Genomic DNA, 16,721 nt, shown 5'->3' on the forward strand with positions numbered 1-16,721 from the left:
CATTTTGGGGGCGGGACTTCCGCCGCCTAGGGCGGCAAAAAAGCTGGCAGCGCTCCTGTGTCTGGCATTCCAATGCAGATAAAATCCCCTAATATTTAGGTTTAATCAGAGGTGTATGAGAAGAAATACGCAGGTGATTTGGGGATGAATGCGCACAAAGACCACTGCTGGGTACCACATCTGAGAGAGCTGCCCATACAGTGTTTTTCTGCTATAACAGTACGTCCTTGTTAGCTCAGGAATGATGTCTCTGCATTGCGGCACATGGTGCTGGAAATATAATGGCCAGTTACAGACAATCAAAAACCTTGCAACCCTAGACCACAGGTGAGTGGAGCAGCAGCTATAGTAGTGACAAGGTAGGGGGTATGGTCGGAGAAATCGAAGAGTCACCTTCATATAGCAATGCAGGGCTTGAAATACTGCTGTGATCAGAGAGCTGTCCGCTGCAGCTAAGAGCAGGCCCTGGTCTGTGCTGTCAGGTGAATATAAAGTTATAAATGAAGGAACATATTTGTGAAGGAGCACAAGTTTTCTTCAGTTCATGTGGAGAACAGAATAACAGGTTCCAGTCCAGCTCTGGTAGAGAGCAAAGCCATTCCTATCTGCTGACGATTCAGCACCTAGCAACATAGGGTTCTGTGGCACCTTTAAGACTAACAGATATATTGGAGCATAAGCTTTCTGATGAAGTGGGCATTCACCTACGAAAGTTTATGCTCCAATACATCTGTTAGTCTTAAAGGTGCCACAGGACCCTCTGTCGCTTTTTACAGATCCAGACTAACACGACTACCCCTCTGATACTTGATTCAGTACCTGTGTGAAATGAATGGGCCGATCTCAGTGGCACAAAAAGTGATGACCCCATACGTTTGCGTGTACAGTGGGAGTATCGAGAGGAGAGTGTTACCCTGAGGAGAAGACAAAAAACTGAATCTAAGTATCTCACTGTTTGGTTCTCATGATCCCTCTTTTCTCCAGCTTTCAGTTCACTCATTGAATTGAAAAAAAAAAAAAAAGACACAAAATGCACCTACCCTTCAGAAATACATCCCACACTTAAAAGTAATAGCCCACGCACAGCTGCACAAGGATCATATCTCCTGCTAATTACAATTCTCTCACTGTTCAATAACTCCCTTCCACCTCAAAAGTTCTGCCATTTAATATCCTCATTCTGCCTAGCCCCTCAGTACAAAATTCTCTCTCATTTTTTCTTCCTCCTATCCATTTTTTTCTTTTCTTCTCTCTCTCTCATATCATTTCCTGTCTCACACGTCTCTGCTCCCTGGTTGGCCAGTGGCTGGAAATTCTGACTCAGGCTCAGGCTGTGTGTGTCTGCAGCTGTCTCAGCGAGATCCCCAGCCAGATGAGCAGCTACCCAATGGTTCCCCATTTGCTCTTTATTGTTGGTCTGTCCTCCTTGGGTAAGTGAAAGCTTTTAAATTAAGCAAAAGCACATGACGGAGTCTATGGATCTCTTCATTTTTAGAGACAGTAGAGATGGGACAGATCATCTTTCCCATTACCCCCATCCCTAGCCCCTGCGGGGTGGTTTCCAGTGTTATATTCTCCAACACTTTCTACAGTGAGATTATAAAATGAAGGCAGCAATAAGGCTTCCACCCCTTCCCATGGGGAGATCACCCTCACCTTTGGCAATGTTTCCTGGGGATCATGAGCCTGAAACTCCCCCATTTCTCCAATTTAATCTCATTAAGCCCTCATCTCATTTTATTTCTTTTTCCTCACAGGAAGGGCCGTCCGTCAGCCCCCAGACATGGTGGTCAGTCAGGGACAGCCACTGACGCTGAACTGCTCCCAAAAATCAACCACTTACACCAACATGTACTGGTACAAACAGGCTGTGGGGAAGGATGCAAGGCTGCAGCTGGTGTTGTTTTCTGTAGAAGGCTCCGGGAGTGCAAAACCAGAGAACCCATTTGAAGGTCACTTCCAGAGCAGTGAGACAAAAAACTATGTCCTGTCTCTGTCTGCAGAGAGTGCCAAGGTGCAAGATTCAGGCACCTATTACTGTGCTAAGCAAGATCACACAGTGCCTCAACTGCCGAAAGTGCTTAGCATAAACCTCCCAGCAAAGGGAAAGGACTTCCCTTCCCCCACAGCCATGCACAGCCCTGCCTCCTGCATAATATGTGTAAGAGGGGGAATGGTCCCGCTATTGTGGGGAACTTTCCTGGCTTCTGCACTACCCCGGTGAAGTGGGCTGGCGAAAGGATCTGAGTCCTCGCTCCCACTCCCTGTACCCAGAGGCCTCCCTGCCCTTGAGGGCTCCCCTTCCACTCTCCTGTCTGGCAGAGTCCTCGTAACCCCAACAAGGCTGGGCCCAGGATTCCTGGGGGGCTCAACCCCCAACCCTGCTGTGGTCACCTAGGACAGGGGCTAGCGTGTCCCCACTCCGGGGTACTCTCTCTGCACTGGGCACCTCCCTGTCCCACTGATTATTCCATACAATTTAAAACAAATACAAGTTGTTTAATTAACAATTAATCTAAAGAAAAGAATAAGGAAAAATGGGAGAGGTTAAAGGAAAACACATCACCCCGCTCTGTGGCAGGGAACATCACAAACAGTGTCTCTGGACATCAGGGCACTCCACAGTCTGTTCCTTTTAGGTCCCAGATTTCCTTCTCAGGTCCTGGCTGTGCTGCAGGTATGCTGCGGGTTGAACACTTGCAATGGTGGTGGCCACACACCTCTGGGCTTCGAGTGGTGGGACCCTTCTTCCCAGCATCAGTCCCCCGTCAGGTTAAGGTCCCCCTCCCGGTCTGGCCTGCAAGGGCCCTTGTCTGGGGGTGTCTTTCTGTGCTGAGCCCTTTGCCCAAGGTCCCCCCTTGGCTGGCCACACTTGCTCACCACACCTGGCTCTGTGGCTGCAGCTCTGCTCCCTGCACAGGATCTGCTCTCTCTGGCTCTGTGGCTGCGCCTCTGGCCCCTCTGGATCTGGCACAGTTCTGCTCTCCAGCTCAGCTTGGGCCCCTGCTTTCTCCTTAACTCGGCCCCACTCAGTCTGACCCAAGCAATTCCAACTCTTACGGAGGACGGGACCCACCCTGGCCTCCTGTCTCGCTGATTAGCCTGCCCGCCCTGTCAATCAGGATAACCTGGAGCATTGGCCTCTCGCCATTGTCAGTCTCAGGGTCCTGATTTCCCATCGACCCCTCCCCTTTTAGTGCTGGGAGCTAGCCAACCAAAACACCCCCACTGAATGTTAGTAAGGGGCAACAGTCCCCTTACATATGCACTCCATCTTGCTCTAACATCTCTCTCCCCTGTCCCTATGTATCCTCCTCTCCATTCTCTATCTTCTCTTCTGCCTCTCTCCTCCTCTTTTTCTGAACCTTTCCTCTTTCCTTCTTCTCTCCTACTAAGGCTATATCTACACTATAGCTTATGTTAACGTAACTTATGTCTCTCAGCGGCTGAGTAAATCACCTCCCTGAGCAACATAAGTTACACTGCTGTGAGTGCCGGCGTGGACAACCGCTCTCTGGGACTAGGGTAGTTAAGCTGACAGGAGAGCTCTCTCCAGGTCAGCTTAGAGAGGCTACATTAGAGACCTTGCAGTGGCAGAGGTGCATCGGTGCAGCTGCGCCGCTGTAAACTCTCTAGCGTAGCCGTCTGTGATGAAGTTCGGGATTTTTGTAGTGTTTTATATGAATAGTGTGTGTGCCTCAGTTTCCCTGTGTGCTGCATATTTAACAAGGTGGTGCGAGAGGGTTTGTAGTTGCAGAGGACCAGCTGTGACCTTGCCTAGCAGCTGGGACCCCTGGAAAATGGGGAATATTAACAACTGGTAACTTAGTGGCTAAGAGGCCCACCCCAGCTTGGCAGTCAGATGGACAATGGGCTGAGGAGAGAGGACCCTGGTGACCTGACCAACCAGTTCCAGCCAGAGGGGAACAAAGGACGGAAGAGAGAGGGCCCCAGCGACCTGTTTACCTGGGATGGAAGACAAAGGACAGGGAGGAGCTGTTGGGGCTAGTGACATCGGATGCCCAGCTGGAAAGCGCAGGGTCTCTGGACTCGGGAGAGAGAGCAGGCAGAGCCCACCTGGATGTAGGGGAGACTTAGATGTACTGTGCTGAGGGAGGCCAGAACTGAGGGCCCTGAGAGTTTCCTATGCTGTGTTCAGATGTTGAATAAACCCTTCCGTATTACGCTGGCTGAGAGTCGCATTGGTCTAGAGAACAGGGTTGCATTATTCCCACTGGGAGTGGAGGCCTCGGGGATCCAGAGCGAGTGGACTCCCTGAGGGGGCCCATGGCGAGAGATAGGCGTACTAAAGCTCAGAGAGGTGCAGTGCCAGAAGGCGGCAGGCCTTAACCCCCAAGAGAGATTTTACCCCTGAGAAGGGATCTAACACTGAAGGAAGTTCCCCCCAGGGACCGTACAGGGCCAAGAGTGTGCACAACCTGTGAGTCCATGACACTATGCCCTAAATCTTTTTCTGTTCATCCGGTCCTCTTTTCTTCTTGTCTCTCTTCACCCTCCCCGTGTTCTTTTCTCCTCCTTGTCTCTATCCGATACAATCACTTTTCATTTCTTTCTCTTTCCCTTTTTTCTCTCCTCTTCTCTCACACCTTCCCTTCCCCATTCTCCCTGTCGCCTCATTCACTCCTCCCTCTCATTCTCCTCCCTTCAATGGAATGAAATTGGGCAAGGGGAGCCATTTCAAGTGGATGTAGGAGACCTTTCCGTCCTTCTGTGCTCTTCTGCTTTCTCCCCTCTGTTCTCTCCCCTCACTTCCCCTCTTTTAACCCATTCCTCACTTCCCCTCCTTATTTCTACACCTCTACTCTCTCATTCCCCATAGTCTCTCCCCCTTTACAAATTAAGGGCCTGGTCTCAAGGCTGTTTCCTGGTGAGCCCCAAAGTCAGTGTTTCCCTGGAGTACAACAATTCCAGCCCCAGGGACAGCACCACTGACTTCTGCCTTGCAGGGAGCCACAGTGCAGGAGATAACAGGGCCACAATATGACCCCCGTCCTGCCAGCCCGCTTGGTCAGAAACTCCTCCTTTCAATCCTGTCTCTCTTCATTATGGCCAATACTGAGCTGGGGACACATATATCAGATTAGAAAGCAGGATAATTTTCTAACAATGAGTTTGTTAGTCTGTTGGATTGTGCCACTCCACTAGGGTTACCATACGTCCGGATTTTCCCGGACATGTCCGGCTTTTGGGGGCTCAAATCCCCGTCCGGGGGGAAATCCCCAAAAGCCGGGCATGTCCGGGAAAATCGTGAGGCTCGGCCGGGGCCTCTTTGTGCGGGGCCGGGGGCATGGTGCCGGGCCGGGCCCGCGGGGCTGGGAGCCGGGCCGGGGTCGGGGAGCCGGGAGCCGCGGGGCTGGGAGCCGGGTCGGGGAGCCGGTCCGGGGTCGGGGAGCTGGGAGCCGGGCCGGGCCCGCGGGGCTGGGAGCCGGGAGCCGCCGGCCCGCGGGGCTGGGAGCCGGGAGCCGCCGGCCCGCGGGGCTGGGAGCCAGGCCGGGGTCGGGGAGCCGGGCCCGCGGGGCTGGGAGCCGGGAGCCGCGGGGCTGGGAGCCGGGTTGGGGAGCCGGGCCGGGGTCGGGGAGCTGGGAGCCGGGCCGGGCCCGCGGGGCTGGGAGCCGGGAGCCGCCGGCCCGCGGGGCTGGGAGCCGGGTCGGGGTCGGGGAGCCGGGCCGGGGTCGGGAAGCTGGGAGCCGGCCCGCGGCGCTGGGAGCTGGGAGCCGGGAGCCGGCCCGCGGCGCTGGGAGCTGGGCCGGGGTCGGGGGGCTGGGAGCCGGGCCGGGGTCGGGGGGCTGGGAGCCGGGGGTGGTCGGCCAGGGCCCGAGCCGACCCAGGCTGGAGCCGCCAGGGGCCAGCCTGGGCCGCGCCTCCTCCCCCCCACACTCCCCCTTACCTGCTTCAGGCTTCAAGCAGGGGAGGGGGCGGAGACTTTGGGAGGGGGCGGAGTTGGGGCGGGGGCGGGGTTGGGGGCGGGGCCGGGGCCCCCCGGGAGTGTCCTCCATTAGGAGGCACAAAATATGGTAACCCTACACTCCACCCTTAGCAGGAAGCTAGTTCGTGCCTTAGCAGCTCTGACATATTCCTCCCAGCAGGGGGCAATGGTGTATAGACACACAAGCCAGGCCATGACCAGATGGGTTCTCCAGGGTTCAGTAACAAAAATAACCCCCCTGTACTCTCTGCTGACACTGGCAGGTTTATGGGACCAAGAATAGGACATGCAGCCTTTCACCCCAGGTCACAGGTTTGATTTCACCCAGGCTGGGAGTTACTGACTCTGGGGGCTATTCACAGCTTTGGTCATGTTCCATGTGCCCAGCCCTTGGGTCCCCTGTTATTGGGAGGGCCCGTGCCAGAGAACCCTGTGTTTTACTATAAATCTGCCTCTGTTCCTGAGATCTGTTCTAACCCTAATCTTCTATGATTCTATGAAATACTCAGCTGATTTGGGGATGAGTGCGCACAAACACCACTGCTGTGTATCACGTCTGAGACAGCTGCCCATACAGTGTTATTTCTGCTATAACAGTACATCCTTGTGAGCTCAGGAATGATGTCTTTGCATTGGGGCACATGGCGCTGGAAATACAATGGCCAGTTACAGACAATCAAAAACCTTGCAACTCTGGGCCACAGGTGTGTGGAGCAGCAGCTATAGTTGTGACAGGGTCTGGGGTGTGGTTGGAGAATTCAAAGAGTCACCTTCATATAGAAATGCAGGGCTTGAAATACTGCTGTGATCAGAGAGCTGTCTGCTGCAGCTAAGGGCAGCTCTTGGTTTGTGCTGTCAGGTGAATGTAAAGTTATCAATGAAGGAACATATTTATTTAGCACAAGCTTTTCTTCTGTTCATGTGGAGAACAACACAACAGGTTCCAGTCCAGCTCTAGGAGAGAGTAAAGCCATTCCTATCTGCTGACGATTCACTACCTGTGTGAAATGAATGGGCAGATCTAAGTGGCCCAAAAAGTGATGACCCCACATGTTTGTGTGTATAGTGGGAGTATCGAGAGGAGAGTGTTATCCAGAGGAAGAGACAAAAAAACTCAATCTAAGTATCTCACTGTTTGGTTCTCCTGATGCCTCTTTTCTCCAGCTTTCAGTTCACTCACTGAATTGAAAAAAAAAAAGACACAAAATGCACCTACCCTTCAGAAATACACCCCACACTTACAAATAATATCCCACGCACAGCTGCACAAGGGTCATATCACCTGCTAATTATAATTCTGCCATTTAATATCCTCATTCTGCTTAGCCCCCCCCCCCCCCCAGTATAAAATTCTCTCTCATTCTTTCCTCCTCCTATTCAGTTTTTTTTCTTTTCTTCTTTCTCTCTCTCTCTCATATCATTTCCTGTCTCACACGTCTCTGCTCCCTGGTTGGCCAGTGGCTGGAAGTTCTGACTCAGGCTCAGGCTGTGTGTGTCTATGCAGCTGTCTCAGCCAGATCCCCAGCCAGATGAGCAGCTACCCAATGGTTCCCCATTTGCTCTTTATTCTTGGTCTGTCCCCCTTGGGTAAGTGAAAGCTTTTTAATTAAGCAAAAGCACATGACGGAGTCTATGGATCTCTTCATTTTTGGAGACAATAGAGATGTGACAGACCATCTTTAACATTGCTCCCATCCCTAGCCCCTGCGGGGTGGTTTCCAGTGTTATATTCTCCAACACTTTCTACCGTGAGATTATAAAATGAATGCAGCAATAAGGCTTCCACCCCTTTCCATGCAGAGATCGCCCTCACCTTTGGCAATGTTTCCTGATCACGAGCTGGAAATTCCCCCATTTCTCCAATATAATCCCATGAAACTCTCATCTCATTTTATTTCTGTTTCCTCACAGGATGGGCCGTCCTTCAGTCCCCAGACATGGTGGTCAGTCAGGGACAGACACTAGCACTGAACTGCTCCCAAAAATCAACCAGTTTCACCTACATGTACTGGTACAAACAGGCCATGGGAATGGACACAAGGCTGCAGCTGGTTGTGTTTTCTACGGAAGGCTCCAGTGAAAATATTGAGAAGCCATTTAAAAGTCACTTCCAGAGCAGTAGGACAAAAAACAATGTCCTGTCTCTGTCTGCAGAGAGTGCCCAGGTGCAAGACTCAGGCACATATTACTGTGCTAAGCAAGATCACACAGTGACTCAACTGCCAAAAGTGCTTAGCATAAACCTCCCAGCAAAGGGAAAGAACTTCCCTTCCCCCACACCCATGCACAGCCCTGCCTCCTGCATAAGCTGCACTCCATCTTGCTCTAACACCTCCCTCCCCTGTCCCTATGTATCCTCCTCTCCATTCCCTATCTTCTCTTCTGCCCAGGGCCGGCTCCCGCTTTTTTGCCACCTCAAGCAGGAAAGGGAAAAAAAAAAAACGATTGCGTTGCCGCCGAAGTGCCGCCGAAGAGCAAGAGAGGGTTGAAGGACCCGCCGTCGAATTGCCGCCAAAGACTGAAGCAAAGCGACTGAATTGAAGGACCCGCTGCCAAATTGCCGCCGCAGACCTGGACGTGCCGCCACTTTCTATTGGCTGCCCTAGGCACCTGTTTCCTTCGCTGGTGCCTGGAGCCGGCCTCGATTCTTCCTCTCTCCTCCTCTTTTTCTGAACCTTTCCTTGTTCCTTCTTCTCTCCTACCAGGGCTATGTCTACATTTCAGCTTATGTCAGAGTAACTTATGTCTCTCAGGGGGCTGAGTAAATCACCGCTCTGAGCAACATAAGTTATACTGTCGTAAGTGCCGGCGTGGACAACCACTCTCTAGGGGTATGTCTACACTACGAGAGTATTTCGATTGTACTTAAATCGAATATGTGGAATCGATATTACAAAATCGAACGTGTGTATCCACACTAAGGACAGTAATTCGACTTTGTGAGTCCACACTAACGGGGCAAGCGTCGACATTGGAAGCGGTGCACTGTGGGCAGCTATCCCACAGTTTCCGCATTGGAATTCTGGGTCGAGCCCCCAGTGCCTGCTGGGGAAAAAAATGTGTCAAGGGTGGTTTTGGGTAACTGTCATCATCCAACCGTCACTCCCGCCCTCCCTCCCTGAAAGCGCCGGCGGGCAATCAGTTCGCGCACTTTTCTGGTGAGTGACAGCGCGGACGCCACAGCACTGCAAGCATGGAGCCCGCTGTGACCATCGCTGCAGTTATGGCCGTTGTCAACACCTCACAGCTTTTCATCCACCTTTTCCAGAGGCAAATGCTGAGAAATCGGGAGAGGAGGCTACGGCAGCGCGCTGAGGACATGAATTCTGAGAGTGGCACAGTACTCTCGCAAAGCACGGGACCCCGCATAGTGAACTTCATGATCACAATGGGTCATGTTGATGCTGTGGAACGGCAATTCTGGGCCCGGGAAACAAGCACGGACTGGTGGGACCGAATAGTGCTGCAGGTCTGGGATGAATCACAGTGGCTGCGAAACTTTCGGATATGGAAGGGAACTTTCCTGGAACTTTGTGAGTTGCTGTCCCCTGCCCTGAAGCGCAAGGACACCTGTATGCGAGCAGCCCTGACTGTCCAGAAGTGAGTGGCCATAGCCCTCTGGAAGCTTGCAATGCCAGACAGCTACCGGTCAGTCGCGAATCACTTTGGTGTCGGGAAATCTACCGTGGGGGTTGCTGTGATGCTAGTAGCCAACACAGTTGTTGAGCTACTGCTGTCAAAGGTAATGACCCTGGGAAACGTCCAGGTCATCATAGATGGCTTCGCTGCGATGGGATTCCCAAACTGCGGTGGGGCTATAGATGGAATCCCTATCCTGGGACCGGACCACCAGGCCAGCCAGTACATTAACCAAAAGGGCTACTTTTCAATGATGCTGCAAGCACTGGTGGACCATAGGGGACATTTTACCAACATCAGCGTGGGATGGCCGGGCAAGGTTCATGACGCTCGTGTTTTCAGGAACTCTGGTCTGTTTAGATGGCTGCAGGAAGGTATTTACTTCCTGGACCAGAAAATAACTGTTGGGGATGTGGAGATGCCTATAGTGATCCTCGGGGACCCAGCCTACCGGCTAATGCCCTGGCTCATGAAGCCCTATACAGGCGCCCTGGACAGTGAAAAAGAACTCTTCAACTACCGGCTGAGCAAGTGCAGAATGGTGGTGGAGTGTGCTTTTGGACGTCTCAAGGGGAGATGGAGAAGCTTACTGACTCGCTGTGATCTCAGCGAAATCAATATCCCCATTGTTATTGCAGCTTGCTGTGTGCTTCACAATCTCTGTGAGAGCAAGGGGGAAACCTTTATGGCGGGGTGGGAGGTTGAGGCGAATAGCCTGGCTGCCGATTACGCCCAGCCAGACAGCCGTGCGATTAGAAGAGCCCAGCAGGATGCGCTGTGCATCCGGGAGGTTTTGAAAGCTAGGTTCCTCAGTGAGCAGGGTAACCTGTGACTATTAAGTTTGTTTAAAGAGAACCTGAACCTGCCCCCGTTTCTTTACCCACTTACTGTTGATTATCCTCTCCAGCTACATACTCCGTTCACCCCGTCCCCCCACTTCCAACACACGTTTAAAAATAAAAGACATGGAACTTTGTTAATGAACACCGTTTTCTTTATTACGCATTTCATGGTTAAGTGTTGAAAGTGGGATGCAGACTGTGGTGGGTAGCGGGCGTACTGATGGAAAGAACGCTTCTAAACTCGAGGAATGATAGGCTCCTGCTCCAAGAGAGGTCCACAGTGGTGGACTGGTTGTTTCAACGGAGCCTGCCACCCCTCCTTTTCAGGACTCTGTGTGTGGGGGCTATGTGACTTTGTGGCAGGGGAGGATGGTTACAGATCCCCTGCTGCGTGGCTTTGTGATCTAGGACAAGGACCGCTGCATAAGATCTCTATCCGCCCTCCCCCGCCACAAAGTCACATGGCCCCCCCATCACCGGCAAGGTTGGGTTTGGACCTGCTGCCTCTGCCTACCCCTGGGCTGCCCTCTGCAACCCCCAGTACCCATTGACCTTCTGCTAGGCTGCAGCCTGGAGCTTTCCAGGCTGGAGCCTCCCCAGTTCCTCTGCCTTTCCCCAGCTCTGCTCCACTCAGGTACTCTGCTCAGGTCCCTCTCCCGCTACAGCCAGAGAGAGACTGTGTCAGCTCCTGGCTTCCCTAGCCTTTTATATAGGGCCAGCTGAGGCCTGATTGGGGCGTGGCCCAGCTGCAGCTGCTTCCCCAGTCAGCCTCATAGCTACTTTGTCCTGCAACAGCCCACTCCCAGGGCTGTCTTAAACCCCTCAGGGCAGGAGCAGGTGACCACCCCCCTACAATGCCGCTGTGCCCCTGATCTAGTGTCTATGATTCAATTTTATACTTACACAAGAAATTGCACCTGATTTCAGACACCAGCATTTCACAAATGTTTAATGAGGGCATCCATAAGTAAGACCCTAATAGAAAAGTATTAATTATGACCCTTGTTAGTAGCGATTTAAATAGCATTGCCTATATATATTGGTTTGTGCCAAAGAAAGAATAAGACACAGAGATTATAACTGAACACTTCCAAACTGAAATACAGGACAAGAATTCAGATAAGGGGGCTGCAGTAGGGTAACATGGAATGAGTGGTTATTAAGTAAGGATCTGTGGGAGGAGAGATGGAGAGCTTATCAAAGGTGGGAGCCTTTCCATGCAGGGCTGGGAGTGAAGCTGCAGTTCAGCAAATAATCGCTCTGAGGAATAGTATAGAGAAAAATATCTAATGTGAAATGCAGAATACGGATTTGATTCCCTTCCTATGTTGGATGCGAGTGAAAGGGCCCCTCTTTGGGGTGTTGTAATAGGATTTATGAAGTCCCTTCTCTTAGTTGGCATTTGATTTGATGCAGAATCTTCACTGACAACTGTTTCAGTTTTGGATTGGTCAGAACCAAAACAATGGGGTGTCCAGAAGGATATGCAGAAAGTAGAACTTCATAAGATAAACGGGCAGGGTTTTGAAATCTGATTGTGCCTGCCAAGATGACTATTATAGTCACAAAATATATAATGAAGAGGATAAAAAAGGAGAGCAGAGATTTCATGGCATTGGTATGGGCCGCCACACTGAGATCTTTCAAACCAGTAACATTGTTTTTCATTTTCTTGGTGTGTTTCCATTGAGAGATGAGCAATAGGATGGATGAAAATAAGAATATGATGAAAGGGATGGCAGATACAATGATTTCCATAGGCATAAAGAAGAGATATGGGATATCCTTAGTATCATTCAAGGTTCTGTTTCCTTCCGGGATTTTTCTTGAGTTGCACAGATCAAACCCAACATCAGTCCAGACTAATGGGATGGTACTGACCAAGGAAACCATCAGGGACCCCAGGAGCAGCCTTGGCACCAGCCAAGCAATTCTCAGCTTCAACCAGAGAAAGAAGGGTCGGGTGAAGTTGGCAATCTTTACAGAGTAGAAGACGCTAAGCCAGGCGGCACACCAGAGACTGACCATGTTTAGAAAATTCCACAGGATTCCGAATCCTTTGTGTTTGCATCCTAGTGCAGAAGTCCTTGGAAAAACGATATAGATGACGTTGCTCAGCATTACAATCCATTGTAGGAGAAACCTGGAGATACTCAGGGAGGTCAGAATGAGCTCACAGGAGGCCACCTTTCTGCTTTTAATCCAGCCAGTGAAAATCACAACTATAATAAATCCATTTGCCAGGCTTGCAACAAGGGACTCAAGTCCCAAAAGTATCATAGAGATGAGACCAACTGGAGTAAGCATCTTTCTAACTGTTGTTTTCCAAACCTGCGGTGATTCTTCTGTTCTTGGAAAAACTGCAAAAAGGGAAATTGTGACTCTTGTGCTGGTCTGCTGGGATGTGTCTGGTAATGACACTGTTGGTTTAAGCTTTTTCTAAGGGTAGGAACTGCATTCATAGGGATGCAAATCTCCAGAAGGATTCTGTTACTGATGACCTCATCTACTGTCCATATTTATCCATTTCTTTCCAGAGTGCTGTGCCTTTTCTGTGAAAATCTTCATTTCTTTCTTCATTCCTTTAATTTCTTTCTCTTCCCTCTCCCTCTCTCCCACTTGTTTATTTTAATTGTTTGACTTCTAGGTTATCTCACTGGCAGAGCTGGGGCTAGGCATAAGTAAGATGAAGCAATTGCTTAGGGCCACAAGCAGCTCAAGCATCCCCCTTTCACTTTTGTATGATAAGAATGTGCCTGTTTTAGTATTGTGTGCATGTGTGTGTATGTCGGGGGGAGGGATATTCCTGCTTAGGGGCCTCAATGGACTAGCACCAGCACTGCTCACCAGATAAGTTCTATTGGGAGCTGTGCTTGAAAAATGTAATGAAACCCACAGACCCTGCTCCTTCTTCCCACCACGGTAAGAGTAAATCCTATGGAAGTCAGTGACAGTTGGTAGCATGAGAATTGGATGGACTGAAGTGGCACTGATGTCATGGTGGCAGTGTATGACAATTCTAACTGTGACAGGGCTCACTAAGCTCTTGACCACCTCATGCTGTTCTGTGAGGTACAGCAGGACTTTCCTGTGCTTGGCATCCCCTATAGGTTGCCAAAATTTCTTGGTGGGTCTTCAATGGCTTGAGGCCTCCTATGGATCAGCCCTCTGTCCAAGATGCCAAGATAAAAATGAACTTCTTCTGAGGTAGCAAAAGTCCAACAAAGCTGTATATATGCCCTCACCAGGGTCTTCAGGGATTTAGCCCCAAAAAGTCAAGTGCAGAAATACTCGCCCAAAAACAGCCTGTTAAAATGTATTTAAGGTTGAGAAAGTACCAGTAATATAAAGGAAAAACATCTTTAAAAATGTTGTTATGCCTGCTCTTATAGCACGTAAATCGATATAGTGTGACCTAGTGGATAGTGCAATGGATTCTAGTCCTAGCTGTGCCACTGGCCTCCTGGGTGATCTTTCACCTCTGAATGCCTCTGTTTCCCCATCTGTGATATGGGAATGATGATACTGACCTGCTCCATACAGCACTTTGAGATCTATAGATGAATATATAAGTGCTTGGTATTGTTGTCGCATGAATTTTTGCACTGTTCAGAATGGATTTTCTGCTTGCCCTATCGCAATATGTAGTTTAGCTGTGTTGAAGCTATGCTTTATCCATTTTTATAATATTAATCCCCAGATAGTCCTCAATGTAAAAAACAGGAATTACATAAAAAGGCTTGATTTTCTTTAGGCAAGAGGAACTTCCTTTAAAAGGAAAAGGGGGATCATTAGCACATTTTGAGAGTCAGAAGTAGGCAGGAAGCACTTTAATCAGTCCTAAAGGAGTCACATGACAAGAGACTTAATTTTAAAAAATCAAAAGAAAAATATGATTTAGTGGACTCTTCAAAAATAGAAAATATCTAAATATACTGAAGAGTTGAGAATCATAATTACATTAAATAATAAAACATTATTTAACATAGCCATTGTGAAAGGAAATAAAGCATTAATATCTACTAAAGCCAGATCATATGAAAGGGGAAATTACATAGAAACCAACTGGAGCACTGACATGAAGAAAGAGCTATCTGAATTTTAGAACTAAAAAACTTTTGACGGGGTGGAGTAGAGTTTTCTTCTAGCTATACTTAAATTCTTCTTGATTTGAGAATGCAGTTTTATTTTTTTTAAGTGTATTAAATCACTATATAACAAGTGTATGACTACAATTAAAAACAACAGAAAAGAAGAAGAACTCTGTGTCTTGCTCACCATCAGAAGTTGGTCCAATAAAAGATATTACCTCACCCAACTTGTCTTTCTAATATCCTGGGAATGACACAGCTACAACTACACTGCATACAAAAATGTTAGTAGGCAGAACACAAAACAATATTTTAGTGTGGGGTGACACCCTGTTTTATTAGAGTAAGCCTTATCTACTGCATTTTCAGAAATTTAAAAATCCAGGAGTTTAGTACAGTTCAAACTTAATATGGGAAGAAGCAAAATGCTGAGCTTTAAATGAGATAAGAGCAATGAAGGGCGAACACAAAGTCAATGTTCCCGTCTCAAAACTGATTAGTTATATAAACTGTTTAATACACCTCAGTTAGACAAACTATAGAAATAATTTCTATTCTAGAATAATTTATTTTTTAACATTTCTAGAGGCAAATAATATGTTAAAAATGAATATATAGCCATCTTTTTTTGAACCTCCCTTCCCTGTCATTCCAGGTAATTAAGTCATATATATTACTGAAAAAAAGTAACTCTACACGTTTAGGCGCTCCAGTTGGCAGCCACAGGCAACGTTTGTTCTTTGGGATGAATTTAATCTGGCTGTAACCCTTTAACTGTGGTGTGTGTTATGGTACATGTATGATGTATGAAAATGGAGTTAAGGTTTTGCACACCAGTGCACATGTGATTAATTATATGTGTATTGTGTGTGATATGCCAGGTTGGAGGGCACAGATTTTAGCTGTGTTGGGGCAGAGTCTAATGCTTAATTTATAGTCCCACACATAAGTGCTGAATCACCTGCTTTGAGAATACACCTTGATGGTGCTTCTCTGTCGCTAATAGGTATGGAGAATATCACTCCTGTTTATTCCAGCTCTGTTAATTTTTTGTCCATTGTTTCAATAATGCATGTGACACATGACAGACGTTACCTTATTTTGGTTGGTCTCCCCTCCTCCCAGCCACCTTTTTGCATCCACACCTTTTAAATGACCTGGAGAAAATAGTGATTTTAAACTGGGGGGGAAAAACCTCCTGGAGACAGGGAGAAATACCTTCCACCCCAGCAGACACCAGCTGTACTCTTTCCTGAGGCCAGGAAGTCCCTAATGCTGTTAACCAATCTAATTCCAACAGAACTGGCTCGAGGTCTCTATTAACTAGGAACACTGGGCCTGCAATTTTGTCTTTGTATTGTACCATAACTGCCCCTGCCCCTGTTAGCTCTGGCCATTTGCCAGTGAATACAGTCCATAGAACTCTCATGACACCTGAAAAAAAGAACAGGAGTACTTGTGGCACCTTAGAGACTAACAAATTTATTAGAGCATAAGCTTTCGTGGACTACAGCCCACTTCTTCGGATGCATATAGAATGGAACATATATTGAGGAGATATATATACACACATACAGAGAGCATAAACAGGTGGGAGTTGTCTTACCAACTCTGAGAGGCCAATTAATTAAGAGAAAAAAAACTTTTGAAGTGATAATCAAGCTAGCCCAGTACAGACAGGTTGATAAGAAGTGTGAGAATACTTACAAGGGGAGATAGATTCAATGTTTGTAATGGCTCAGCCATTCCCAGTCCTTATTCAAACCGGAGTTGATTGTGTCTAGTTTGCATATCAATTCTAGCTCAGCAGTCTCTCGTTGGAGTCTGTTTTTGAAGTTTTTCTGTTGTAATATAGCCACCCGCAGGTCTGTCACTGAATGACCAGACAGGTTAAAGTGTTCTCCCACTGGTTTTTGAGTATTTTGATTCCTGATGTCAGATTTGTGTCCATTAATTCTTTTGCGTAGAGACTGTCCGGTTTGGCCAATGTACATGGCAGAGGGGCATTGCTGGCACATAATGGCATATATCACATTGGTAGATGTGCAGGTGAACGAGCCCCTGACGGTATGGCTGATGTGATTAGGTCCTATGATGATGTCACTTGAATAGATATGTGGACAGAGTTGGCATCGGGCTTTGTTACAAGGATAGGTTCCTGGGTCAGTGTTTTTGTTCAGTGATGTGTGGTTACTGGTGAGT

At 48.6% G+C, this 16,721-nt stretch overlaps 1 protein-coding gene and 1 gene segment (V, D, J or C); one reads left to right on the forward strand and one right to left on the reverse strand.

The window, feature by feature from the left end:
• The first annotated feature begins 244 nt into the window (after positions 1-244).
• On the forward strand, positions 245-7,912 carry LOC128833115 (T cell receptor alpha variable 3-like). The segment is given in 4 exon segments: positions 245-327; positions 1,348-1,430; positions 1,758-2,077; positions 7,859-7,912. Coding segments are annotated over 4 exon segments (540 nt in total).
• Positions 7,913-11,802: 3,890 nt separating this feature from the next.
• Positions 11,803-12,735, reverse strand: LOC128843753 (taste receptor type 2 member 7-like). Its single transcript, XM_054040857.1, has one exon. It carries the CDS (start codon positions 12,733-12,735, stop codon positions 11,803-11,805), a length of 933 nt encoding a protein of 310 aa, XP_053896832.1.
• Between the last annotated feature and the right edge of the window lie 3,986 nt (positions 12,736-16,721).

This window comes from Malaclemys terrapin, chromosome 1 (assembly GCF_027887155.1).
Source record: "Malaclemys terrapin pileata isolate rMalTer1 chromosome 1, rMalTer1.hap1, whole genome shotgun sequence".
Taxonomy (NCBI): Eukaryota; Metazoa; Chordata; order Testudines; family Emydidae; genus Malaclemys; species Malaclemys terrapin.

What these genes read in the sequence shown, in the direction of transcription:
- LOC128843753 (XM_054040857.1), bottom strand. Translation starts at nt 12,735, where the DNA reads ATGCTTACTCCAGTTGGTCTCATCTCTATGATACTTTTGGGACTTGAG.